The sequence below is a fragment of the Excalfactoria chinensis genome, chromosome 2 (assembly GCF_039878825.1).
Source record: "Excalfactoria chinensis isolate bCotChi1 chromosome 2, bCotChi1.hap2, whole genome shotgun sequence".
Classification (NCBI taxonomy): Eukaryota; Metazoa; Chordata; class Aves; order Galliformes; family Phasianidae; genus Excalfactoria; species Excalfactoria chinensis.
Genome location: NC_092826.1, coordinates 32582403 through 32610399, shown reverse-complemented (window position 1 = coordinate 32610399; position 27997 = coordinate 32582403). Strand labels below are relative to the sequence as shown.

The 27997-nt window shown below is 40.7% G+C and overlaps 1 protein-coding gene across 2 annotated transcripts; it reads right to left on the bottom strand.

Annotated features, from left to right (window-relative positions):
• Positions 1-3792: 3792 nt before the first annotated feature.
• On the bottom strand, positions 3793-27895 carry MYBL1 (MYB proto-oncogene like 1). 2 transcript variants are annotated; one of them, XM_072328722.1, is made up of 16 exons: positions 27368-27895; positions 24074-24179; positions 23883-23954; positions 21033-21125; positions 20001-20221; positions 18161-18350; positions 17863-17937; positions 16275-16379; positions 14872-15105; positions 14202-14570; positions 13613-13755; positions 13096-13210; positions 11304-11420; positions 11113-11217; positions 8200-8379; positions 3793-6411 (listed from the first exon to the last, which is right to left on the bottom strand). In XM_072328722.1, exons 1-16 carry the CDS (start codon positions 27565-27567, stop codon positions 6283-6285), a joined length of 2454 nt encoding a protein of 817 aa, XP_072184823.1. In that variant the 5' UTR covers positions 27568-27895; the 3' UTR covers positions 3793-6282. The 2 variants fall into 2 exon arrangements, with proteins under 2 accessions (XP_072184823.1, XP_072184824.1); XM_072328723.1 differs by having other exon boundaries at positions 24074-24176.
• Positions 27896-27997: the final 102 nt, after the last annotated feature.

The following is a 27997-nucleotide window of genomic DNA, read 5'->3' as shown; positions in this document are numbered from 1 at the left end:
GGCTTACAGCTCAGAACAGAACAACACATATCTCCCAAGTACCTTCTCTGAGTTCTCAACATAAAAAGCAAGTCAAAGGAGAAACAGATCCCAGGGAACAACACAAAGTACCCATGCCCAGCCACCACCTGAGCCAGGTGGGTCTGTGTACATAGATTTGGCTTCAAACCTAAGAACTCTCCCCAGCAGGCAAGTCCATGCCCTTGCAGCTAGCAGCATTTTGGAGCTGTACGGACACCAGCATCTAAGTATGCCACTGACCTTGCTCATTTAACTCTGCAGACTTATATTATCCTTTTCTCCCATCTGATCATAGTCAAACCTTGCACGCTCACTGTGATTTTTTTCAGTTCTTTGTATTAATTCTTGACTAAAGCTGTGCCCAAGCAACTTTGCAGCACATGACTTTGCAATGAATGCTGACTGTCTCCATGAGTCTGAATGAGGCAGATGCAGGGGGTCAGGACTGCTGCAGACTGACAGACCTATTGCTGAACCAAGCTGCTGTCAGGGCTAGGTGCATTGGAGCAGGAGTGTGCTCACCGCAGAGCCCAGCACCAAAGCACAGGAAAGTGAGCAGGGTCATACACTGCTGAGGTTGTGGGTGCTGGCCCCCTGGCTGCCCTTCCAATCTTGCCCCACTCCCCTTCCGGTGGCAAAAACCAGGGGGAAAATCACTGAGAAAAGCACACTGCCACGTCTGCCAGGAGCTGGACTGAACATCTGGACCCAGCTGCCCATCTGAGCACCATTTCCAGCTCTGCAGCTCAGCTATGCACTGCAGTAACTGCCCCAGCACAGGCAGTATCCCAGCCTTTCCAGAAGCACGACCCCAATCGACCCCAGACCCCTCTCACATTGTTCTCCAGCCCACCAGACAACAGCAGTAGAGCAAGTAATGCATTTTACACGTTTGCCCAACGCAATTATCCACACGCTGTCAGTGGAGGAGCTGCACTGTCAGCCTGGCTGGACACAGTTAAGCTGATTTGCACAGGCTGGCAAAACTCCTCTTTACGGACTGGTGTGGCCCTTATTGCTCCAGGGCCGTTCCTATTTCACAGCCCAGCCCTCCAGTTTCCATGCAGGGAGGTTTGGGGAGGGCCGGGCTGCTTCCTCATATGGGCTCCCCCCCAGAGGAGGAAGGTGCTGGGGGGATGGAAGGATCATCTCTCCATGGGCCTGTGCTGCAGGATTCCTTCCCGTTCACTTCGCCAGGCCGGTGAGGCCTTCATGCCAGCACTGCGGGCCGGTATTTGCCAACTGCACGCCACAGAACAGCACTGGTAGCTGCCGGCCAAGTGAAAATGCTTGTGCTGCGCTCAGTGCCAGCGAGGGCACAAAGGGAACACAAACTCGACACACACAGGACGCTCCGCGCCCAACCCTGCGTGCTCCCAGAGGAGCCTGCTCTAAAGAGAGGCTGTGTGAGCAGGAAAAAGGGAAAGAGAAAGCTCTCCCCTTCCCGCCAAAAATTATGCAGCAGCAGGTCCGCGCGGTGTCTGCCAGATGACCCGCCTGTCACACTCATAATTGCTTCCCATCTGGTGTCTGGCGTACACAAAGCCTGGCCGTTCGCCAGCGCAGGGGCGAGGCACAGACTGGCCTACTTCTGGTGCTGCGGGCCGTGCAGACACCGGCTCCCTCCGTATGGCTCCGGAGAAGATGGCATTCATTTGTAAATTGCGGGCGGAGGGCTGAGGGGCTGCTCTGAGCGGCGCCCGCACGGCCAGTGCGCCGCCGTCCCGCTCGGGCCGCACCGAGGGGCTGCCAAGCCGCGCCTGCGGCAGGCACGACGGGCACGGCTACGGCTCTGTGCGCTCTGCCTCGGGATGATACAGCCCGCTTCGCTCGTGTAGTTCCTACAGGGATCTTGGAGGCGTTTTGTTCATGGGCATGTTCTTGCAGTGACCAGCTTGCTTTGCCCAGTTGGTTGGGTTTTAATATCTGTCCTTTCCATCTGCTCTGTAGTCAGAAGACACAGAAAAGCAGGAGCTGGGGAAGCAATCCTGGGGACTGTACTGAAGAAACATGAAATGCCATAAAAGGCAGCAGCAGGTACCGAATTCCTTTTGCTGTAGCAATTGCATCCAGGGGTCGTGCAGTCTAACAGCAAGTAATGCTAGAGAAGTCTACCCAGTCCCACACCTCTCTGAAAACACCGGCAGCAATGAAACAGAAGACAATGAAATTAAAGCAACCGCCCAACCCAAGCTGATCCTGAGAAATGCCATATTGTACATCTCTTAACTCTAAACACAAAAGCTGTAGCACTGAGGTTTCCTTGTAATCACTGAGATGGGCTACAGCAGGAATGAGCACTCCATTTTTGCCTTTATATAAAGCGAACATAATGTATAAATTCCAAAGCTGTTTCTAGCACATGATGCTAGCAGAACTACAAGGATCCTATTCTCCCCCAGCTGCAGGGCAAGAGTCCAACCCACTGGAGGGTTAGGCTGGCATTCTCCAGGGGAAGCCACACAGACTAGCAAGCTGCAGCTCCAAGAGGGACCTCTCTTTTGGCTCATCTGGCACAGGAATAATAACCCACAGCTCCCTAATGAAAGTGAGCATTTAAGCCTGCGATGCTTAAGCTTATCCGAGGTCAAGGAAACTTTAAAAAAAAATATTTAAGTGAGGTCTAGCATGAGAAGACATCATTATGCTTACTGCCTATATACCAAGCTTTTATCTGAACGTTTGCCACAAAACTAAATGCTGGAAAAATTTTCACTTTTAGAGTATTTGTTGCTCACGTTGTGTTGGATGTTGGTCACACACATGGTGCAGTTACGGTCGTGCCAGTGTCCAGTGTTAGAAGTCTCATTTCATGAAGCTCGATTCACTCAAAACATTGGATCAGTTCTGATTTGGCACAGCTCAAGTGGATTTATTCTTGTGTACAACCAGGCTAACAGCAGTAGGCATTGGGCTCATTCACACTAATCAATTCCCTAAAGACCACTTCTTCTAAATAAAACTGAGCCTTTGAGTAAAGCTCCCAGAAAGTCTTTGTATAGTCAAACGTAGGTTGTAGTTTATTCAGCGTTTGGCTTTCTGGCAGTCTGGCTCTTATTTTTTCCTCTGATCAAAGCTGTCACAGGAAAATGAGATTAGCCAGCCACATCCATGGAGAGTCTTCAATCTCATCTACCTGTGCTTCACCCTGATTTCTGACAGCCACAAGAGCACAATCTGCCCCCCTCAATGTCCCAAGCAATGGAACACTTCAGGCATGCAAACGTGGACCAGTCTGTGGGATATTCACACAGCAACCTGACTAGCACATCCACAGACAAGAAGAAATAAGGTCCAAGAAGAAATACAATTAACATCTATTTGTATTTAAAAGAAAAAAATCACACTACACAACTTGTACTTGCCTTTAACTCCCAAGACCGAAACACGTATGCTAAAGTATCACTTCTGCCATACAAAATGGTAGGTATGCAAAAAAGCTTTCATAGTATTCCTTATCCCTCTAACTGCCTCCTCCCTCTGTGTGCCTCTGTCTGTGCTGAAATCTTGAAAGACAAAAAGTATTAACCAAACACAAGGAGACTTACACGTAGCCTGGGTTGAAGCATGTACTGCCATAGGACTCCATCTTGCAGTGTAACCCACTGGTACACGCGATCCGTGTTTCTCTGCACCCAATCCAGATAAATACTATGTGACTTGCAGCATCTTGTGCATGCACAGATGTTGCTTTAAACAGCACTAAGTGTTGACGTTGTCAAACAAAAGGGACATACAGTAACCTGGTACGTAGATGCTTTATTTCTGAAATTAATATGGTCTGCCTTGTATGTGAGATTCTCTTACATAAAAAGTTTGTTGTACAACAAAAACTAAGATAAACAAGGTGTTTGTTGTACATTGTGTCAAACCTTAAAACAAACAAAAAAAAATGGAGTAATATGTATTTAGTTTTCATGCAAGTTTGGCTGCTGCATGTGGTCTGCTTATAAACTGAAAGAAATGCAAATGCACACAACATTCAAAAAATAATAAAAGATGCCTGACATCAAAGATTAAAACCTTGCTAAAAAAACAAAATAGGCGTTAACTAGATGATTCAACCAATACCAAACCAAATTAATACTACTTATAATAAATCTATGCTTAAACTCAGGATAGGGAGCTTTTAGGATACCATTTCTATGGAAATATATCATCCAAATTCTGGATATTCATTCTCTCTAAAGAAGTTATTTAATCCTTGGAGAATTAAATGCGGTCTCCAGCATAAAACATTCTTGTTTAATCCACTGTGATGTTCAATTAAATCTGGCATTGCCAAGAATTCCCTCCTCTTGGATCTCACTGGTGAGGAGTAATTGTGGCATGATGGATCTTTTCTGATCCCATTAGTTATAAGATTCCCCTCCTTCCTCCTCTTTAAAGTTTTGGTCTGAATTAAAAACTGCTAAAAACGTTTCTGCCTACTACTATCATAGCCAGGTGAATATTTAACATTTCAAATAAAATAAAACGACTCTTAAAAATAAGGATTGTATAAGCTCTGAGATGTTTAAAATACTTAAATAACCAATTACTTTCTTCGCGTCGACTCATCGCGTGTTAAAATTCCCCACCGATAAATTATTCTCTACCATCTCTGATATTAAAATGATAGGAATACTTTCCACACCCTGCATAGTACTGGTTGATCTCACAAAGTTAACTAGAGAACCTGACATCATTTTTTGTAGTTTTACGTACAGTGCATATGATGCTCGCTCTTTCCATCTCACATAGCAGCAAGCCGATTCTGCCACCGTCTGTAGCAGCACACCCGGGAGTGGAGAGGAAGAGTGTCTGAATCATAAATAGCTAAAACTACAGTGTACAGTTCTATTTACCTGTCAGTATTTGCTGATAACACACCATTGCCACTTGCTAGAAATTAACTACATAAAAATCTCTACAACAAAACCAAATGAAAACATTCCTTCAAAAAGAAAAAGACAAAATAAGTGCAAATACCTAAAATAGGCAACTAAAGCAACTGTTGTGACCTGTATACCTTTAAATAAGGACCAAGATTTTCATAAATAAAAGAACGTTCTTTGCTCTTCAAACATTTAGGGAGTATATAATGGTCAAACTTAAGTGCAGATACAACTGTTTTGAGATCCAAGGTGCCAAGTTTCTTTAAAATAATAATAATAATAAGATATAAAATGCATTAGTTTTTAGTTCCTATGCAGGACAAAGTATTTCCGAGTCACATATAGGACCCTAACCTCCTTTTCTAAACACATTAAAACAAGGTATGGGAAGAGTTGATGTATATCGCAGGTATACCTTGTAACTGTTTTGTAGACCAACATGATTTGAGGGGTTTAGTGCAATCTTTATGTAGATGTAACATACAGTATAGATTTGTACACTTCAGCATTGTCGTTTTTCTGCTATACCATACGTTAAGGTTAAAGGTTTAAACTTGTCCTTTTTTCGTTTCAGCTGTTTTAACAGGAAACAACATTGGCTTCTAGACAACCTGCAGACATATAAATATCTACATTTAAGCTTTAAAATGAAAATAAATTATAAAAAGACTCCTTTCCAATTTACAGATTTTTCCCTGTTACTACACGCTGTACAATACATTCAACAATCATCTCATTTTGAGATTTATGAAGAAAATACTGATGCTTTACACTACAACCTAATTCACTCCTCTCTGCCTACTTCTAGTACCATTTGCAAATAAATATATTTAACACTGTAGTTAATTTCACTGTTTTGCAGCATACCAAAAAATTAGTAGTGCAACTTTCTATCCTTCCTTTATACGCCTCTCCGTTGTGTTTCTTAACATACTAGGAAAATGCTACATAAGCAAAAGCACATTCAGTCATGTATGTTGTTCATTCAGAAACCATTAACAATCTATGAACCTACTCTATACACTAGCAGAAAATAAGCAATGCAAGTCAAAAAATAAATATGAAAAATAAGACCTAAAAGCTGGATGTTCGGTATGTACTGCAATGCTTTTTGCTGCTCCTTATAGTACTTCAGGGTGTTACTTTTTTACTATGTAAGAAATGCATTGCAGAACTGTTTGTACTGTCGCTTCATAGTGAATGCAGGAGTTACGTGTCCGTTCTTTGTCAGTCAAAAGAAGAAAGGAAGCTTTAAGGTAGCCTGAAGGTTTCCCTTAGCAGACTGTCTCAAAGTAAAGACTTAATTCACAAGCATTGTGCTGGCATCCCCTTCAACACTGAGTCCATTTCAATAGAAAGAGACGGTTGTCAGTTGCAGTGACCATCACAGTATCAGAGCCCTTGAAGTGTTACTGCTAGCTGTGTATGCATTCAGATATCTTCTTGCTTGTTCAGTCATGATAAGCTGGTCTTCTGTTTTTCCATAAACGACTGCTTCCCATTCATAATTTGCCTGCATAAAACAAAATTCAGTGTAAAAGCTTCTTCTTTTAACAGAAAAATTCTTCTTTAGACTTAAGCCAATCTCATGTAGCCTTCTAGAGTAGTAATAGATCACAAAATCCTAACAGTACTGTATTCATTGGGAAGGATTTTGTTCTGCAAGACAATACCTAAAACTTGTGATAAAGCTTCTTCATCCTCCCATAAGCCCACCTCAGCAGCAGTACATCTGTGTTACCTTTTCAAACTATAACATACCAAAAAAATGCTCTTAAAAACAGATTCATTCAGCATTTGAAACACAAAAGGGTAGTTAATTAAGTTGTCTTTTTTGATATATTCTCCTTTAAATATGCTAAGCTCAACAAGAAGCAAAAAGCATTATTGACAGCTGTCTGGGGGACATCAAGGAAGGCAAAAGAATTTGGCAGCTAAAAAAAATACTGTAAAGGACTTAACTGAACCAAACTGACAGCTGTGCAAGAACAGCCAGACATGGTAAAGGCATTAGAAGCAAAAATAATGAATGGAAGAGTCACTTGTCCTGCTTATTCCAGGAAGCAAATCGTGCACGTTTACATGAGACACTGAATCTCAAACTGATTTGTAGTAGCTCAGAATCAGAACTGACACTAGCAGAGTGCAGCATAAGGAAGAATACAAGATTCTCATTGTGCAGGAGGGAGAAAAGCTCATCTAAAATCACAGAGAAAAATCAGCCATTTGAATTTTTCTATTAATTTAGTATGACTTGATTCACGGAAGGCCCCTGTGATTAGAAGAACTAGTAAACTGAATTTCCCTGGGGAAGGAAGGAAAAGAGAAAGATGGTTCACTGAGAATACTGGTGAGTACACTGTGACTAGGTCCCTTTTCAAGCATTCTGAAGTGCACAGTTCTCAGCCAGGCAGACGCACTGGCCATTGGTGCAATTCACAGCATTTAATAATGTTGCTTTGGAATAGCTCAGTTATGTTACGTTTATTCTTTCTTATTGTCAAAAAGGATCAGAAAATAATATTGTTGTCTTTGTACTTAAAAACACATCAGCGTTATAACGGTTAAGTGAAAAATGGAAGATAAGGCTCTAAAGTGCCCTGCGTGCCTACTTTGTAACTTTTAGATGTTTGTTTAGATGTTCTGAGAAAACAGAAAAACTCTACATTAACTTCTATGGGACAAAACTGTAGGTGCCAAATCAAACAGAATCTCTCCTGAAACCTGGTGGTCAAAACACACACACACAAAACTAGGTTCCACTATCTGAGCTAAGTGACAGTTCAGGCAGTACGAAAAATACAGGGCTGTACAAGAACAGGCACGTTGCAAGAACAATTACCAAACAGAATCTGTGGATTAATTCTGCTTAACAAATCCCGCTGGAGCTATTATGAACACTGGACACATCCAAGAAACTTCGATGCTATGGAGGTTTAGTTTGCAACAAGTCTTTAGTTTGCAAGCAAATTTTCTTGGTGCTTGACTCCTTCAAACTTATCTTGCAAGTCTCTGCTATCCTGGCTTTATGCTGCATACACATATACATCTTAGAAGACACTCAGTTTGAACATCTGGGTTGTATTGAATTAACTTAGGTATGAATAAACACTCTGTGGACATACAACCAACTTATGAAAAATAAAGATAGTGGAAACACTGACCAACATTAGAAAGCTCAATAGAACAGTTCCAGACACGCATTAGAACAAGACAGAAACAAAACAAACACACGCACAAAAAAGAAATTGTTAAATAGTTGCCCTGCTAACCAAACTAAAAGGATACTTGGAAACCAAACCTGAAGGGATTTCTCCAGTTTGACGTTTTTTGAAGAACACGCATTCAGTTTCTTCTTAATTACTGCATTTGTTTTGTTTGATGAATTTGTGTCTTGGTTTTCTGATGTCAAGTTACATCTGTTGTCGTGTATTTCCAACAGTGGTATCATTAATAAAGACGTAGTATATGCATTTTCTGACTATAAATTAAAAAAAAAAAAAAAAGATAAGGAACATGAATAGTAATCAGTATCTGATAAAAAGAATATTCAACTGCTGTGATCAGAGAAGTCAAGAAAGTAAATACTATCAGACAGACCCATGCAGGGTCGCCAACCACCAGATCAGGTTGCCCAGAGCCACATCCATCCTGGCCTTGAATACCTCCAGGGATAGGGCATCCACAACCTCCTTGGGCAACCTGTTCCAGTGCTCACCACCCTCCATGTGAAAAACATCCTCCTAATATCCAATCTAAACATCCCTGTCTTAGTTTAAAACCATTCCCCCTTGTCCTATTGCTATCAACCCATGTAAACAGTCATTCCCTCCTTCAAGTACTGGAAGGCTACAAAGAGGTCTCCCCAGAGCCTTCCTTTCTCCAAGCTAAACAAGCCCAGTTCCCTCAACCTTTCCTCATAGGAGAGGTGCAGCAGCCCTCTGATCATCTGGACACGCTCTAAGAGCTCCATGTCCTTCCTGTACTGGGGGTCCCGGGCCTGGACGCAGTACTCCAGATGGGGCCTCACAAGTGCTGAGCAGAGGGGGACAATCACCTCCCTCTCCCTGCTGGCCACCCCTTTTTTAATACAGCCCAGAACACAGTTGGCCTTCCAGGCTGCAAGCACACACTGTGCTGGTTCATGTCCAGCTTCTCCTCCACCAAGACCCCCATGTCTTTCTTGTCTGTGTAAATACCTGGTATTGCCCAGGCCCAAGTGCAACACCTTGTACTTGGCATTCTTAAACCTCATTAGGTTCTCATGGCCCACTTAACCAGCTCCCTCTGGATGGCCTCCTTTCCCTCCACCATATCGACTGCACCACTCAGCTTGGTGTCATCTACAAACTTGCTGAGGGTGCTTTTGATGCCATTGTCTATACCATTGATGAAGATGCTGAAGAGCACGGACTCAGGACCGAGCCCCGGGGGACCCCACTTGTGACCAGCCTCCACCCTGACATAGAACTGTTGAGCAACCATTTGTTTGCAACCATCAAACCAATACTTTATCCATTGAACAGTCCATCCTTCAAATCTATACCTCTCCAATTTAGAGAGAAGGATGTGGTAAGGGGGCCATGACAAAGCTTTTGCAGAAATCCAGGTAGATCTCTAGACATCTCTATCCATCTCTAGACATGCGGACAATGTTCCTGTATTCTTCCCAGACTACACAACCCTGTTTTCACTTCCTCAGTTTAAGCTGCAGGTCCCTGCTCAGCCATGCCGGTTGCCTGCCTCCTCAGTTTCTTCTGCTGCCATATTACTATCAAGGCAAGAACTGTTTTAAGAACTGAAACCATTCCACAGATGAGTTCTATGTGCTAAGAAAACTTTTGGCAATAAAGGAAAGAAAAATACAGCTTTACTGCAGCAAAGCAGAAGAAAGGTATATGGCAGTTTTAGAGAATAAAAATAGATAAGAACAACGGTGGCAAAAGTATTTGTTTGCTTACAAAAACACCCCATTAAAATATGTTAAACTACCTTTGTATATTTATTCTACCTTTACTCCTAGCTGACCTCCCCATGGAGGCACCATTTCCACTTAAGACATTTTTAAATCAGATATTACCAGCATCTCTCCTCCTAGCAGAGCACTCCCACTGCACCAGCACCTCTCTGTCATTGGAAAGGAAGAAAAGAGATTCCTCCCAATCCAGTGTAGCAATACATAACAGCGCATCTTATTTTTAGCTTAGTAACCTGAGCATAAGTGAAGGACAATACAGCATGCCATAACAAGACGTTACTAAAGAACACTGAGTATTTTGTTTCTGTTTTGAACAACTACAGCTATGAGCAATACTCACAAGGAGATGTTTTTGGGGAAGCAGGAAGTTTCCACTAGGTGGCAGAGCACTTAAGACCTAATAGACACATGCGCTAGTGGTGGTCTGAAGCATTTTAGAAAGGAATTTAGAAAACCAGCTACAATAATCAGAAAGGGGTATGTCTTAAGCACGTGCTTTTTTAGGTACTTAAACAGGGCATAACGCCTGATCAAGATTCGTAGACGTTTACTCTCCAAATTAAACACCTGCGTGCATTTTAATAGTTATATTGGAATAGTTTTCCCACAAACTACAAGACTAAAGATCAAGTTATTTTGTTATTCTATTTGAATAATATTAGGCTACTTTTTAAAGGAATCCAGGACCAAGGCAGGCCCATATCTGAACTTCTGATGTCTTGATCGCTGAGGAAGAGGTATTCAGATTGTCTCAGGAAGAGAAACGTCACCAGCTTTATCTCCTACATGCCTGATATTTCTTATTATATTAAATGGGAAAAGGAAAAACTTGCTGCCAGTATGCAAAGTAGGGATTCTCATATCACATCTACCTGAACATCTAGCATGCAAAGCACAGCTGTAAACATCGTGCACTTGGGTTTAGAGAGCTTCACTGTACCATATGTGCTGAAGTTTTCAGTTAACCAGCATGGAAAGCAGATACAAAATAGTAAGCATCGACACCATTCCACTAGTCAAAATTTCCTGCTTCTGTGCCCTGAAGGCCTGAAAGGAAGAATTAACCAATGGAAGCCCAATGTTCGACTACTGCTTAAGTACTCGAAATAATATTTCAAAATGAAAGTGATTCTCACTTCATAGATTTATGAATCTAACTTCAAACCAAACTCTTTTAGCTGCTACAGTGAAAGACATTCAATCCCACATTCATATTGCATTAATATTAATTCCCACCTGTACATCCAAGCCACTGTCTTCTGTGAAGAGCTGGGCACCAAGCTCTTCTTTTTCCCATGCATCCAGGACCAATGATTTTCTGACTTTTTTAGAAGAATTGTGCTGCAATAAACATTTTGCAGAGAAGGATTTTAAAATATTATTTAAAAGCTGTTATTGCCCAGCTGAAATTATTATTATGAAGTTACCTCCTGCTTGCAGCTTTTATACACAGAGTCATCTTCCTCCTTGAGAAATATATCAGTTCCAGTTTCCTCTTTCAAAACTTCCCTAATGTCTTCCTCCAAGAAGGCAAGTGGTTGTGACTAAGTCAATTAAAAATTAGAGGAGAAAATACAGGAAGTCTATTAGCTGCTAGTTTCTACCACTTCTTACTTTTGCCAAATAAGAGATCTTGCAAAACATAGCAGATAGAGGGCTTAAGCTACTGTTACTAATTAAGGATCAACATTTCAAAGCTATGCATGTCACTCCATGTAATTTCTATCCAGATAAAACACATACATGCACTCAGCGCCTCAAAGAAACCAAAAACCCACCCAGTTAGTGTTGAAGAAGACATGCAAACTATGTTTTTAGCAATAGCTACTCATTGACAAAAGGAATACAAATTCCCTACGTACACTAAGCACATACAAACACATATATATACACACATGTACAGACACAGACATACTAAAAACTATATTATTGAAGTATGACTCTTGTTAGGAAAGGAATTTATATTAGTCTTAACACTAATCTTTGAATAAGACACCGATAGTTCTCAGTACAGTACAGAATTTCACAGAAGCCATACAGATGGCTCCTTTGTGTACCAACAGGAGAAGAATTCCCTTAAGCCTTCAGAATTTGATTTTGAACAGGAGGTTAACAGTGGACAGAAACAGTCATGCCAAACCGCTCCATTTGCATAGTGAGAGACTGTGAATCTATAGGGTAACACAGATGGTGCCAAGCCCTGTGGCAAAGTCTGAGCTCCCTTCTGTGTTTGCGAAAAAGCAGTCAATATACATTGGCTGGAATTTTTTCAGAACTTGAAAAGCATATGTCTACTGAATTCCAAAAGTTATTATGCATTAACATACCTAAGCTAGGTTCAGAATGAAGCAAAAATTGGATTACTTGGAAAAAAAAAAGTAACATTATCATTCACAGTCAACAACAACAACAAAAAAGTCATCTTCTGTCACTGCCAGAGAATCAAATGAGTCACAAATTGCCAAATTAAGGTTTTGTTTTTAGGATGAAGAAAATTCTAGGCTTCACTCAAGTAAACTCCTAAGAAGGGTAGAACACTTCTAAGCATCTTCCCATCCAAAAGAGCTCAGAATACAAGCATGCTGTGGTAAACATCAAGTTTCAGTTCTAACAATACTGAAGAACCCAAACCAGAAAATGACTTAGCTCTTATGTGGTCCAGAAGATCCAGATAGCACATTTTTTTCAAGTTAAATGTGAATATTGCTTAAAATAAAGAAGTTGTTCACATACACCTGCACCAGATTGCTGTCAGTAGGTTATCTGACTGAACAACCCACATCCATTCACTCTCTCACTTATGATTCTTCTTTTTGAAAACCAGAACGCTTAAGCATTAAAGGTAGATTCTCAGACACTGATGTTACCGCCTAGTAGTAGGCCCACTATTAACAAGGCTACATCAATTTAAATTAACTGACAAGTGTAGAAGCAATATTCTTTGTCAGCGTTCCTAGAAGATTTACAGGTACTGAACACCGTTCCAAAAAGTCAATGCCTCCATACCGTACTGAAGGTCTACGGTCTGTCCAACATAAACAAAAACCTGAAATGTTTTATCTACAGTCTGGCAGTTCTGTGTGATAGTGCTGAAATCCACTGAAACATTAGCGTTGTTAGAAAATGCTTACAAAGATCATGCTAAGGCTTACAACATCTAAAAACTAAGGGAGTATTTATAATTTAAATAACAGGAAAATCAATTATGTCATCCCATACCGTAAGTTTGAGAGGGCCGTACTTTTTTTCCTGAGCAGCCAAAGCATTTTTAAAAGGAGTTGGTGTCCTTGGTGTTGAACCCAACAGAGATCTTCTAATTGTGGGAGTCCGAAAACTATAAAACGTAGACAACTGTTCACACAGTGTTCAAATATTTTACTTTATCAACAGTGATTTCATAAAATGAATCTACAAGCCAAACATTTTTAATACCTTAATTCACACAACAGATATCACCATCATTGATCATTAAGTATTACAATCACAACAATATTACCCTAGCAATATAAAAAACTGAAATTAAGTTTGTTCTGCATTTTAAAAAAGGAAAAAAATTACTTAAGCACAAGTCACTGTCAAGTTAAATAGAAAGCCAATTTATGCTATCATACAAATATTTAAGTGTTGGAGTTTCTAAACATCATTCATCACAAGTCTTTAGGTAATTTCCCAACATTTAGAAAAAACTCACTTTTATTTAAGCAACACCAAGAGATACTTCATGTAATAATCTTACCCTGCATTTTCCTTTTGATCCGTTGGTGTCGTTTCCTTGTGTAGAGGAGTTGTAATAAGAACTTTCTGCCCACAGATCGGCGTTGATGTAAATGCAGGATTTTCAATGTTAAATTGTTCATTTCCAGAGCAAGTGTTGAAAAACTAAGCAAACAAAAGACAAAAGGATCACTGTATCAAGCACTAAAAATCTGTATGCGTATCAGAAAGGTTTTCACTGAGGAATCCCAATAAACTGGTTTTGATTTATATACCAAGACATTTGCCATATTTATCACTGAAACTTCTTAAAAGCCCTACTGCTTGTTTATGCCAGAGACAATAGGCCTTTATTTACAATTGCTTGCATGAGTAAGGATGATCTGAGCTGTAAGTCCCCCACTAAAATAGCCATTCTTCAAAACAAAGGAAATCTGTTGTGTTTTTTTTTTTTTAATTTCTTGATAGATCTACCCGAAACACAAGTTTTAAGAAGTCTTTGGACATATTTGTTTAGGCTGCAATGCACTACTAGGGAAGAAAGTACTTGTAATTTATAACCCAGCCACTGCAGTCTTCCCAGCTTAGCCATATTTAGAAAATAAGCTCACCTGTGATGGAGAAAATGGTAGTGTTTTCACTGGTGTGTGCTTTAGTGCAACATTGATGGCATCGCTACACAAGCCATCGTTCAGTTCATTAACTGGCGATTGCCCAACACGCAATCTCTTCTTCTTTCTGAGGATGGCAGGTGGAGTGCTATACTTAGTTAAATTTGGAGTAGTTGGGAAAGCCGCCTCTTCCTCACCACTGACGCTACTGTGCTTTTTGCCATCAAGCATGACACTGACATTAAACTGGCACTCTGCAGCCCGTTCGTTGTGTTGAATCCGCATTAGTTTTAATGGAGCTGGCTTGACAGGAGATGCAACAGCCTCTGAAAGGTCAAAACTGGTGACATCACTCCAAGCTAAAGGATCCTATGAGGCAAGATACAAAACACTCAAACACTAGCAGATTCACCTAAGATTATTTCACAGCTACTATGCCAGTCTTACAACTTTCTTACCTCACAGCTTATGTAATGAAGAATCACACTCCCTGTACCTTACATGCAATACTAAAACACAAAACATTTTAAAGCAAGTGATAAAACAGTATGTGTGAAACTACAGCCAAGTGCAGAATAAATATAAATAATATTTTATACTAATTAAGCTCTGATGTCCCTAAATAACTTTTTGTTTTCTTTTCTTAAAAATAGCATGAATACAGACTTACTGATTCAATAAGCTCTAGTGTCTCAGCAAATTCAGGTATGGTTTGTAGAGATGATAACACTGCATTTGCTTCCACTGCCAAATACTTAGTAGGTGAATTCTGCTGAACGGACGTGCCCTGGGTTTCTTCCATGCTGTAGAACTCGCTTGTTTGTTCCCCAAGGCTATTTAGTGTATTAGGTACACAGTCTTCCATAACGAAACTTCCAGACCAGCCAGGCAAGCTTCCAGCTTGCTAAAAGATTTGAAAAAAATATTTTGAGCTTATTCAGCTTAGAAATTGCACTAAGTCAATTGTTAAGCAAGGGAGAAAAAGAGTTGAATGTGGAAAGATAAAACATAACTATTAATTTTACTTTTTCAAACACTAGTTATCTGTTCACATTAATGCTGCTAGTATTTTCCTTATATTAACAAACTAAACATTCTCAAATCATGTCAGATTTTCATCTCAACCCTCATTCATGTTTTATACATTGATGACTAAGGAATGTATTGGAAGCCATCTGTGACGCAAGTTTCCTGTGTTCCTCAACAGTACCTTAATATAAAGTCATCTTCACTAAAGAACAAGATACCTTTCAAGATCAGAAACTCTAGAGGGTTAAATGCTTCCAGTATGGTAAAAGAATTTTAATGAAGTTTCTACACTGATAATTTACTTATCTTCTAAATGGTTACCCTATTTTAGTACATTGCTTAATGCTTAAGAAACAGATTTTAGTTTGAACTAAAATCTAGAAGAAAAGTTGATTCTGCTATACAAAAAGAACATTGCACCATTTCAAAAGAATGCCTGGAATAACTCTGCCACATAAAAACAGAGGTTCGCCTGTGATCTAAATTAGTGATCAGTAAGGTTGAGGTTTTTTAGATATCCAGTGTTGCTCCCAGGCCTTTGTTGTTGAGGAAATGTCTATCACCTGCAAGCTTTTCACTCTCAACTGAAGTTCATGAAAGTTTTGTAGAGTGCCTATTTATGTATTGCTTGACATGCCTGAATATGGATATTAGGTACTGCGAACACACACAAAAGTTTGACAGAAATATAATAATAGTGCATCTTATGCTTTTCTCTGTCAAACAGCTGATTGTCATTGCTGATCTACAGAACTGATTTGCAGGGACATGAACAAGCATGTGCTAACTTCTGAAAGAGATTAATATAATGGCTCTTAAATTAGGAACAACTGCCAAATTACAGGTCATATTTCTGCTGCTTTAACAGTAGAGAAAACTGTATTTTGCTTCAATTCAATATATAGACTTTGTTTTACAACTGAACAGCTTCCATTTTAAAAGGTCAGATAAAAAAAATACAAATCCAAAGATTCATGACTACATTTCTGAAGATTAATCTAAGTAAAGTCTATTGAAATATCTATAGAATTTTAAAGTCCTTACAGATGATAATCTTTTTCTTCTGATTTCATTCTCTGTTGACATGAGCAGCAATTCAAGTTCCTTTATTTTCTTCTCTTTGTCAGGATCATCATCAATAAATGACTGCTGAAAAATTTAAGAAAGAAGCCACAACTATTTTCTACTTTTACCACCCCTCCACAGCAAGGATACCACATTATACTTAAGCTACATTTTTACCAGCAATCTGCTGGAACAAAGCTGTACCAGCTGAATCATATTTGCTAACACAGTAAAAGCAAAACAAGTCCAGAAATAAACAGAAGGATCTGACATTATACTATATAAGTTACTATTCTAATATAGTTTCTAAGATAATCTATAAATGGTAAGCACGGCACTTTTAAACTAAAAGTCACTCTGTTCCATCTTTCACGCATTTCCTACAGTTTTGAATAATTTGTTTTTCCTTACTGTGTAAGAAAGCATTTCAAATCAACATTTGCTGACCAAGTTTGTAGGCAATCAGAAACTATCAGAAATGGAAATGTGTTGAAGCTTTTTGCTTGTTTGTTAAGAAAATATCTTAAAACTTTCTAACATTGCTACAAATAAGCAGTAAGATATATGCCATGAGTTTCAAAACTAGTTACTCCTCCCTCATTTAGGGAGGACTTAAAAGAGCAGAAAATATCTTATTCCTTCATAGTACAATCTAGCATCAGAGGCTATGTAAAGCTTTGTTATTATTTGTATTCTTACACTGAGATCAGCAAAGAAAATTCAGTATAAAGCAGGCTATCTGCTCAAGAAAACTTAAGATTAGGTATAGAGTCCTGCAGAATGACTTTAACACACCTAGCACAAGCAAAATATTTTTTCCCATTGTCAAAATTACTGTTTTACTAATTTCAAATTCACAAAAATTCTTCCAGGAAGATATATTATAAGCCCAGACCACAGAATAGAAGGGGTTGGAAGGGACCTCTGGAGATTATCTAGTCCAATCCATCTAGTCTGCAATACAGGAGTAATTTCAAACACAGTTGAAATAAACCAGTACAACAACAAGCAAAAATACATACTGGTCATTGGTTGTTATTATTCTCTGCTTTCGCTGTTTGTTTTTTGTTTGTTTGTTTGTTTTAATAAACTTGACAGTTTCTCAATACTTTGGTGCAAAACAGCATCTTCAGCTGATTCACAAATCCTGTCTTTAAGTCTCACAGGAGCCAGATAATACTAACAGGCTAAAATTTTAACCTAAATATTTAGGTAGTGACTAGAATTTAAGCCATACTTTTGTCAGAAATGAGCACAACTGTTGTATATACTACATACAGAGCTAACTTCTTATACCCTTCATTTGTCACCATATAAAGCTTTCCCAAGGAAATAAAAGAGACTGAAGCAAACAGGCTCACTTTCAGCACCAGTATCTAAAAAGACAGCTCCTTTTTTCCTACCTAGGACTGCCAATCAAGTTAGAAGATCTACTTACAGAGGAACATACATAAATTTAGATGAATGATAAAGACTTGGAGACAGTTTGAAGTTACATGTTTACTCCTCATCTTACAGTATATGTAGTACACTCTCTTTATTTACAGTATACCCAGTAACAATTTACCTGAACTAAGTTGGCAGATGCCGAAGCATGTTCTATACAGTTGTCTTCTGGTGAGGCATACTGGTACACTGGAATCTAAAAGACACAAATCATTTTAGGTACCCTTGAAAAAGTAACGTATAAAATTACTTCTATTTTATCATACATAAAATATTTACTCTAGTTTAGAAATCCTAACTTACCATAGCATCACAAAAATACCTAATAGATCTTCACTCTCACAGATGAGTTTCTGGTTCCAAACCAAATATACAATTTGAAACTGGGAAACACTAATTATTCTGAATTTAGAACTTACATGTGTCTGAACAGGGATGTAAAATTGATTCTGAGTGTGCAAGTGTTCCATAGTCACACAAGGTTTCTGTGGAAGTGTAGATGAACTGGTTCTTTCAGAACTAGACTTTGTACCATCTTGTAGATATCCTTCCTGTTCCACCTTTCTTCGCATTGTTGAATTCCAGTGATTTTTAATTGAATTATCAGTCCTAAAATTAAAGTGTACAACAATAATTGGCTTCCATATCTCAGAACATTTAAAATACAGCATTGTTCACAGGGTCTACACACAAAAGTCAATCCAAGGCCACAAATCCAGAAAGCTCTAGTAACTTTGATTAGAAGTTATTACCAACATATTAGGTACTTTCCATAGAAATGCTAGAAAGCTGCTTTTTCCAGAACTTCCTTCTACTTTATTTTGAGGCTGCAGGATGTTGCAAGTAGCAAAAGAGAAGGTCTTGTTTCTGGTAATTATCATAGGTGAGAACCTTGGATAGTTGGACCAACTTCTGTCACTAGAACACCTACCCTATGGTGCTGAATTTGCAGAACTTCAAGCTAACACTTGGCCTGCTGTTCTGCAGTGCGATAAACTACCCACAGCGCTCTTGTTGTTTAGACTCATATTATCTTAAATGGCAGCATGCATTCACAGCTCTAAATCTGTGTGTGCAGCCTTGTGGAAGAATGTACCAGTGCCTTGTGGTGTGTCCCTGTCACCTTGTACAGGGAAAGCAGGCATGGCCAAAGACCAATACCTTCTGCAATCCTACGGAAAGGAAAGGCCCACGGCTTGACAAACATGATGAAATCACGTGACACAAGGCCAAGGTTGAGGATGAACGCATTGGTCTAAAATACTAGTACCATTACTACTAGCATTAAAGAGGTATGCATAAATAAAACTGGTTTTAAGTTCCATCCTTCACTTGAGCTCAGCTCCAAGATGTATTCCACCTTTTCATCACCCTACTGTTAGATTCTTCACCAGTCTCCCAGGTCTCTTTCTACAGCAATGAGTCCCATCTTGGATTTGCTCTCAATGGATGTGACTAAATTAGGAATGCCGCTGTCCTTATAAACTCACCTTCCCTCCCTGAAATTCTATTCAGGTTCAATGCATTCCCACCCCTCCAAATGATTTCCTGAAATCTGTGACTTCAGTGCTTAATCAAAATGTAAAAACTTCTGAACATAAGGACTCATTCTCCTAACATAACAGGTGCCGACATTCCCTATGCACAGCTAGAAAGTGACTTCCTCAACACATACTAAATTCAGAGAGAAGTATAACATTGAATTATTAACAGCACAAGGCTAAAATTTTATTTCTTTAAACTTTTTATACACTGAAATCTTGTTTTCTACAAGCATGTAAGTTGGCAATCACACTTGAAAGATAAGAACAATCCATAAAATTCATTCTTAACTTGGGGACCATAAAGTTATCAACAAGCTCCGCACCCTGCAAACGTTGCACAAATCTTAAGGAAAAAGACTTTGATATTGAATCACAGGATGTTAAGACATTCTTCCACTGTTACCTGCAGGTACTCTCTTCAGCTCTGCAAAAGGTTTTTTTGTTGTTGTTGTTTTGAAATCAGAAGAATTATAAGTGGTCAGGAAGGTTCTGAAAGAACCCTGCAAGGTGCCAGAAGTGCTTCTGATTTCCTGGCTTTTTAAGAATACATAATCATATGCAGAAATCTTCAGCAATACAGATTTCACTATTTATCAAGACAGAGATGTAACGAGCTCCAGCAGATTAACTCTGACTATCAAATCACATTGAAAAGAAGTTTGTAACGACTGGTTTCCATACCGCAATAGCTAACATAAATAGAATTGAAAAGCACCTTCCAGGAAGCAGCTTTGCTATTTCAGCCCATCGGTTTCCCAAACGCTTGTGAGCTTCATAGATTACTCTGTCTTCTTCTTCCGTCCACGAAGACTTCTTTACCTCAGGATTGAGATGGTTATGCCATCTCTCTCTGCACTGCTTGCCTATTCTTCCTTTCAGGTGTTTTGCAATTAGAGACCAACGCTTTGGACCATACTTTTGAACTAATTCAATAACCTGGAACACAGATGGAAATGTGTTATAACTTCAAATCCTAGCTTTTCCTCCCCCCCACCTCCCCAAAAAAGTCCCATTTTAGAAAAGGATTGTAATAGTCAATTTGATAAGACATAAGACCTAAGGAAGTAGACAATTTAAAAGTAAATAAATAAAAATTCTCACTCCATAGCCATTTCTACAGTCTTTTGGTTGTGTTGTTTGCTTTTAAAATACCTTTGAAATTTTTCTTCAAAAAGACTGATGAAAACTGTTCAGTAATGGGTTAGGCAGGTCACATTCAGAATTTGACAAATATTAGTTTTAAACAGTGGGAATAAGCAGTCCATTTAAAATACAGTATGGGAAAGCTGAAAGTGCATCTCCCTAAGGGGAATCTGGGTTTTGCAGGCAAGAAGCTGCAGTGTAGATTAACAGAAGTGTGGAAAAGGAAACCAACGAGCCTTTATTAGCTTCTTTAATAGCAGAGCATGAAATAATTGCTCTCAGCCCCAATCCCTTTAAGCCTGGTGGGTTTGAGAAACAGAAGTTGTAAATGAGACCTTTGATGCCATAAAGAGGTCACTTCTGCACAGCAATCTGAACAAGGGGAACGAAACACCTGAGTAGACCAGACACTCCATCTGCTTAAGAGCAGCTTCATTTTTTTCCTTCACAAACAGCACAGTGCAATATCATTCTGTATGCCATATGATGTATGAGACATCACATGTGGGGTTGAAGCCTAAGAAAGAGGTAGTCACTCCTAGCAGCCATATGTTAATTTTATTACAGTAAAAAAAAAAGTACAGTATCAATTAGTTCTCATTACCCTCTGATCTTCTTCTTTAGTCCAAGGACCTTTAACCAATTCTGGATTTAGTACCTTCTGCCATCGATGCTGGCACTGAAAATCTGAACGATTCTGAAATAGAAGACCAATGCAGTTGGTACGCTATTAAACTTAAGTTTTATTTTTAAAGTTCTCCCCTATTATTTCTTCCTTGCAAGAACACTTCCGGGAAAAAAAGAATAAAAAAGCAACTTTACACAAAATTCTAATCTGATTACAATGGTCTTATTTGATCATTGAGTTAACAACTTAATTGCCTCTAAGGAAAAACTTTGTTGTTTCATCCTCATTACTCCGCACCTTTTCTGACCTTTAAGCAATTTACATGCTTTTGACATTAATGTTTCTTTCCACATATAGACTATTGATCAAATAAATACCTTTTCTTTCAACAAAATACTTTCCTAAGCTTCTAATGTATGCATTCTCAGTTTTTCCACTACAGCATTAAGGAAAAGAGGTTTATATCAAGTTTAGCTAACACTAATTAAACAACATGGCTTTTTCTGATCAGGACAGATGGTGCTTTTCTGTAGCTTCACTAAAGATCTTTTGAAATATTGTTCCCGGTTATGAAAGAGAAGCTTTCACTTCACCTCCTACAAAGCACCTGTACGAGAAATTGGGATTACCAGGAGATTGGCCAGATCCCTAAAAATACACAGATAAGAGTTTGATCCAGTACAATGTGGCAGCATGCCCTTCCTGATGTTAGGGCACAGTAACTTGCTGTCTTCAGTGCAAGCTGCTGGATAGCAAGTACTGATTTCAAAGCATTACCACGCTAACAAAAAGTTAAACAAGAGGCAGTTTGCAAGACCACAAAAGGCACCATTACATCTAAAATTACCATCATAATTTCAAGTTAATCACAAATAGACATTGTGGGGTTAAAAGCACACTGGAATTATTATAAACACATCATTTGCCAGCAAAGATGAGCTGTAAAATATAGACTTCCAGTAGATGCCAGTTGTTCCCATTTTCAGTGGAAGAAAAATTTTGAAGTTGGAGCCTTGTAATATTCTTACCTTCAGTTTCTGAAATCATGACATTTGGAGTAAAGAAGTAAGACATACGGTGAGATAAAACAAAGTCATTTCAGGTCATCTGCTTTAGCCAAGTAAATTGAGGGAGAACAAACACAGGTTGCATTTTCTCCCCCTTGAGTCACCTTTCAGCATTCACTTTTTGGGCAGAATAGAAAGGAAGGTTTATTTGTGCCCAGACCAAAAATGAAAGAGTTGTAAAAATACGCTGGTAATTCAGTTGGTCTTCCTAGCAAAAGGGCGTCAGTAACAAAGTGCTACTCATGCCAATCCCTATTATTTGGCTCTGTAATTTGAACACAGCAACAGGTTGCCTGGAGAGGCTGTAGAGTCTCCATCCATGGAGATATTTAAGACCTGACTGGATACAATCAGTCAGGGCTGGCTGCCCAGGACTTGCCCCAGATGACTGTGCTTGAGCAGGGGGCTCAGACCGGCTGATCCAACCTCAATCATGGGCAGTCAGATCCTCTGTGTATGTTTCCCACGGTAGCTGAGAAACCTCTTTTCAACCTCACTTGGGCACAGCTGAACAACAGCTGCCTGTTTCAAGAAGCGTTTGTCTTCAGCTGCAAAACTTTTTATGAGATCCAAATGCGAGATAAATGCAACTCCATGCTGCACTTGTAGATCAGTATAAAAAAAAATGGTGCCAGTGTTTGATATCAACTCTGTCTTCTGCCATTCACTCACTTTACTGTGTTTTATTTGGTAGGGTACAGTGTACACGTAAGAAATAATGCATTACTTTTACACTTCTTAAGCTTATAAACCTTAAGTTTATAAAATTATAAGCTCAAGATCTTTGCCATCTGAGAGAAATAGTCTGTAGAAGCACACTGCATAAATACTATGAGAACAAAGAAATGTTACAGTATTTTGAGTTGAAGTTTACTTTTATCTATTCACACCGGAATTCCATGCAACCATATCATCCCACTCAGTATTACAGGAACCAGAAACAGAGTTTTAATTTTTAGATTTCTAACATCTGAATACTCTGTACCACTTCTTGGTAGTGATTTCAGCCTTCATAAATTCTAACCATGTTTTTATATTACGTATTTCTACAACATTTAATCAGAACAGAATAAACCATCGTCCGTTTTATTGCAAGCTTTTTCTACCAGTGCAGCTCATACAGCTGATGAGTCACTTTGCAATTGCATTGACAGCTCCTTCACTCATTCCAGCTGACTGCCAGAACAGAACATTTAAAAAATTATAATAGTAAACTTTCCAGAAATGTGCTAAGGTTCCATTAGTAGCAACCAAAGATATCATTGAGTGGAGAGATCTACATTTAACAGGGAAGCTGATGGCCCTGTGACAACAGCAATGAAAAACAGAAACAAAAACGTACAGATACCATTTCTTAAAGTGCTAGGGAATCAGTCCTGCTCCTTTGAAGCAATCTTTCAGGTGCAATCCACTTTCTTACCTGCTTCACAAGCAAATAGTGAACTGTAGATGTATTCACCACACCCATGTAAAATCAGAATATGTTCTATAATGAAAGCAAATGCCAAGTGTGGATTCAAATGAAAAAAATATATACTTTTTTAAATTGACAACTCAAGTAATTTCAGTTCATCACTCAGGTCCACCTGAGCCCCAAGTGTCCTGAAGTGTGAGCTAGAATTCAAGTCCAAATTACAAGCATCCTTTAAAACATATACAGTAGGCATTCTGGTTTGTTTCACCTCAATTCCAAACTAAACCTATGATCAAAGTAAACAAAGATCAGAAGGAACTTAAGTGAAACAAAACTTCAACTTACTTGTAGATGACTAGCAATGAAAGCCCAGTCGTCTGTACCATTTTGTTCCACCAGCTTCTTTAGCTTCTCATCCTGTTAAGACAATCTCAGCCAATAAGTATTATAAGCTACCCCAATACTAAAGAATAACACATTTCAATACCTGATCAATATAACATAGTAAGGAAATGCATGCAAAAAAAAAAAATCACCTCATCACGTGTCCATTTCACCCTGTTACATATCTTCTTCAAGCTTCTTTGCTGTGAGACTTCATAGTCATGATCTGCGTATTGAAAGTCATCATCTTCTTCACTGCTGAGTACAAGAGAGTGAAGAAGTTGGAAACAGACAACTCTAATTTATTTTAACTACTTGTAGTTTTCTCCACGATCATTATATATCCTCACATAGCACATGAAGCTCTCATGAACATAAGACCTGCCTCTAGTGGCAACTTCATAATCGCTATATCAAAGGAACAGACTTTGGTTGAATTTCCAGGCCATATATCAGGATGCAGACATCTATTATGCCAAGAGAAGATGCAAGTTTAAAGCAAAAGCTGTTAAGATCATCTTTTTGTAACACATTTGTGAATCTTTATTTAAAAATAAAAAACAATATGAAAAGGATCACTAGCCTGAAAAGATAAACCTACTCATGTTCCACCTCCATAAAACCTACAACAAACACATGGATACTGAAGAATTCACCGTCAGCTTCAGTTTTTAAGTGGTCTCCTGCCTTCGGTATCACCTCAGCATTACAGATACAAATCACAGCTTGGAAGACAGAAGCAGCGAAGCAAGAAATCAGTACAGTGTATGCACTGACCCACTGGGGTAAGAGTCAAAGGGGCGGGAAACCAGGTAACGTTTGCAGCTCCACGTAGGTCACACTCCATCTACTGGAGAAATCCATACTTCACAGCCTTGCTAAACAAAGCCTTTCAAATAGGAAGCGCAGGGAAACGCTTCATGGAAACAACACTCAAACTTACACGTCAGTGATTCATGCTAGACAGCACAAATTTAAACAAGCAAGGAAACCTAGGCCTAGCATCAGGAAGGGCAGATCCTCTGTGTTAGTTACAGCAAAGACACAGAGGAGACTCACAGCTACTTATACAGCCCTAATTAGAGTGAATTCCACACCACGTTTTAAATTTCACCCATTTTGTTATCAATATAAAGCACAATATCACAAGTTCCTATTCAGAACTAAATTTATCTTCTCAGTCAAGGAATGCATTATTCCCCTCCCCACCCCCAATCAAAGATAAATAAAACCTTTCTCAGAAATGAAGCAAACCTGTGCTGGTGTCCTAAGAACTATGAGCTCTGAATTAATTCCAGAACCCACTGTTCACTCACAGCCCATAGAGCAGCCAAGTGTGCCTGTCAGTTAGTTCACATGAAGTGAATACCTTCTCTGCAGCTACCCCAAGCAAACAGCCGTTTAAGAAGAGCACTGCTTACCTGAGAGCATTACTACAGTGCCAGAGCACTCAGCCTGGCTTCTACACCCTACTCTGTATCCTTCAGGTGGACTTTCCCTACTTAACATCGCGAGGTAGGTTTTAATACACTTTGTGCAGACAATAAAACACAAGACAGCTTGTCTAAAGATTAATATCCTTATTCACACCTCGTGAATAAAAAGCTGGAAGCCTATTTAAAAAAAACAAAAAACAATATAAGAGTTTTCCATTATCTTAGGACTTAAGAAAATGGGGTTTAGGAACACAAGCAACAAGATCTTCTCTTTTTCTTTCTTTCTTTTTTTGCCTCTTTCCCACAGGCTCTTGACCAATTCCAGGAGCATACCTTGGTATTATAATCCCATTTCATACCAAGTACACCGTACAATCTACTTATAACCAAAGATTTGGCCTTGCAGTTCAGCACGCTGCCAACAACACCTTCCTGCTCAACACAACAGCCAGATTCAAGAAGTGAGACTCAGGTTATGTGAAAAGCCACACAGATTTTAAAATTATTAATATACAATAAGAAAATAATGGAGGTAAGGGTTGCTGGGAGCCTTGCACCCACAGTTCTGGAGCCAGTGCACTCTGCAGGCAGTGAGCTCACCTACACCTGGCTCAACACAGGAACCGCTGCATCATCGGCCTTGTGCTGAGCGGGACATGGGATTATAAAGCAAACACAGAGGGATGTTTGGGACTGGGGTTCCAACTGGGAACAAAAGGCTTCTCAAAGAAGTTAGATTGTTCACCTGGCGACTCACGGCAGCTGTGAAAGTGGACTTAAACACAGCATAGGTAGAACCAAGTTCCATCAAATGAGTAACTGGAACAAGGAAGCATTCCATGAGCTACATGCAGGCCGCCTGTAAGCATCTCCTACCTCAAGTCTTCCTTTATTTGGCAATTCTTAGTGGATAAAAACAATAAAAATACATCCCAATAATAATAATAATAATAATAAAAAAAAACCAAAGAACCAGTCTTTAAGAAAATTAAACTTCATTCCATTTGGTGCAAAAAACAAAATTATAGTTTCTTTTCACACCACACTTCAACTAGTGACCTTGAAATCACCTTTTGGGAACTTGGAACTACACTGGTTTAGACTGGGCTTTATCATCACCATTCACTACCACAGCACACTTCTGGAGCTACAGATCTCTAGCCAGAGGCTCCTCTACGACCACAGCTAGTTTTATTTTCTGTTGTGACATCAAAGCCCTCCACGCTCCTGACAGAGAGTACAAGCTGAAGCTTCGTAAAGATGAAACTACAGTTTGCAGGAGTGCAGCTGAAGGTACCCTGCTACAGAACGCATGCTACAAGCAACAAAAACACTGCCTGAGCTGGCTCCTGCAGACGGGAGCCTCTGCCAGCAAAGCCTTCAGAGCACCATTGCTCCTCACACAGCAAGAACTCCAAAGCATCGCTTTCTTGGTTTAGCTGCGGTTTTTCATAAGAAAAGTATCTGCCAAAGAAACTATTTGCGACTTCGAGAACAGCACCAGCTCCGCGGGAGCACCGCAGCAGCCCCAGGTAGTGCACAAGCTGCCGCTGCTCACTGAGCATCCTTTCCTATCTCGGTCCTCGTTCTCCTTTTACGTCGTGTTACCACTTTTTTCAAAAAGCGCTTTTCTATTTAGGACAGGAGCAATAAAGTACTTCTGCCAGACCCACGTTTGAATTCAAAGCGAAGACACACCCATCTCCATATCAGTAAACAACAAACGTATCGGAGCCATCTGCGGCCGCTGCCGAAGCCCCCGACGAAAGCTTTCCCCCAGGAAGGCTTCGGGTTGCGAAAAAAGCACCCCAGGACAGTTTCCGTCCCAGCAGAAGGGGATACCCGCCGGGGGAGCACCCAGGCCGGCCGTGCGAGGGGGTAAGGAAGAGGGGGGAGGACGGGCGGGGGGCACCTGCGCAGGGAGGGGGGCGGCACCCAGCACGGGGAGGGAGGAGGAAGGCGGGGACGGCTCATGGCAGCGCTCCGGACCGGGCGGCGCCGCGCACTCACCTGCGCGGTCTCTTGGCCATCCTCGGGTCGCAGCATAGGGGGGGCCGCCAGGGCAGCGGAGCTCCCCAGCCCCCGCCCGAGCTCCCCGCCCCGCAGCCGCCGAGCTCGGGCAGGGCGGGGGGAGGAGAGGGGCAACGGCGGCCGAAGGAGGCTTCGCGTTCCTGGGACGGTTCCCTCCTGCCCGCGGAACTCCGCGGCATCCGCAGACACGCCGCCGGCCGCCCTCAGCCCCGGCCCGGCCCGGGCGCGTCAGGCATGGCTCGGCCGGGCCCTGCCCGCAAGGACGGGGCGCGCAGCGGCCCCTCTCCCGCCCGCTGCCCTCCCTCCTGTCAGAGCCGCCGCGGGCTCCGGCGGCGCCTTCCCGCCCCGAGCCGCCGCCCGGCCTCTCTTCGCCTCACCCCGCCCCGCTCTGCCCGGCCCGCCCGCTGCCGCCGGCCAACCCCCCCCGCCCCGCGGCCCCGGCCGCTCCGCCACCGCCACAGTCGCGGCGGGCTCGGTCGGTGCTGCCGAATCTCGCGCCCAGCCTCCTTCCCGAGCCACCGTTTGAATCTGCGCAGGCGGACTGCCGCCCCATTGGCTGCCGCCGCCGCACGCGACACGGACGCGGGAGGGGCCAGGGGGAGGCGGGGC

Excerpts from the sequence above, each read along its gene's own strand:
- MYBL1 (XM_072328722.1), bottom strand. The coding sequence starts at position 27,567 with ATGCCGCGGAGTTCCGCGGGCAGGAGGGAACCGTCCCAGGAACGCGAA. Across the intron at positions 21,126-23,882 it reads TCATTGCTAGTCATCTACAA|AATCGTTCAGATTTTCAGTG; the intron begins GTAAGTTGAAGT and ends CTTCTATTTCAG. Across the intron at positions 15,106-16,274 it reads GAAGAAAAAGATTATCATCT|CAAGCTGGAAGCTTGCCTGG; the intron begins GTAAGGACTTTA and ends CAAATCTTTTAG.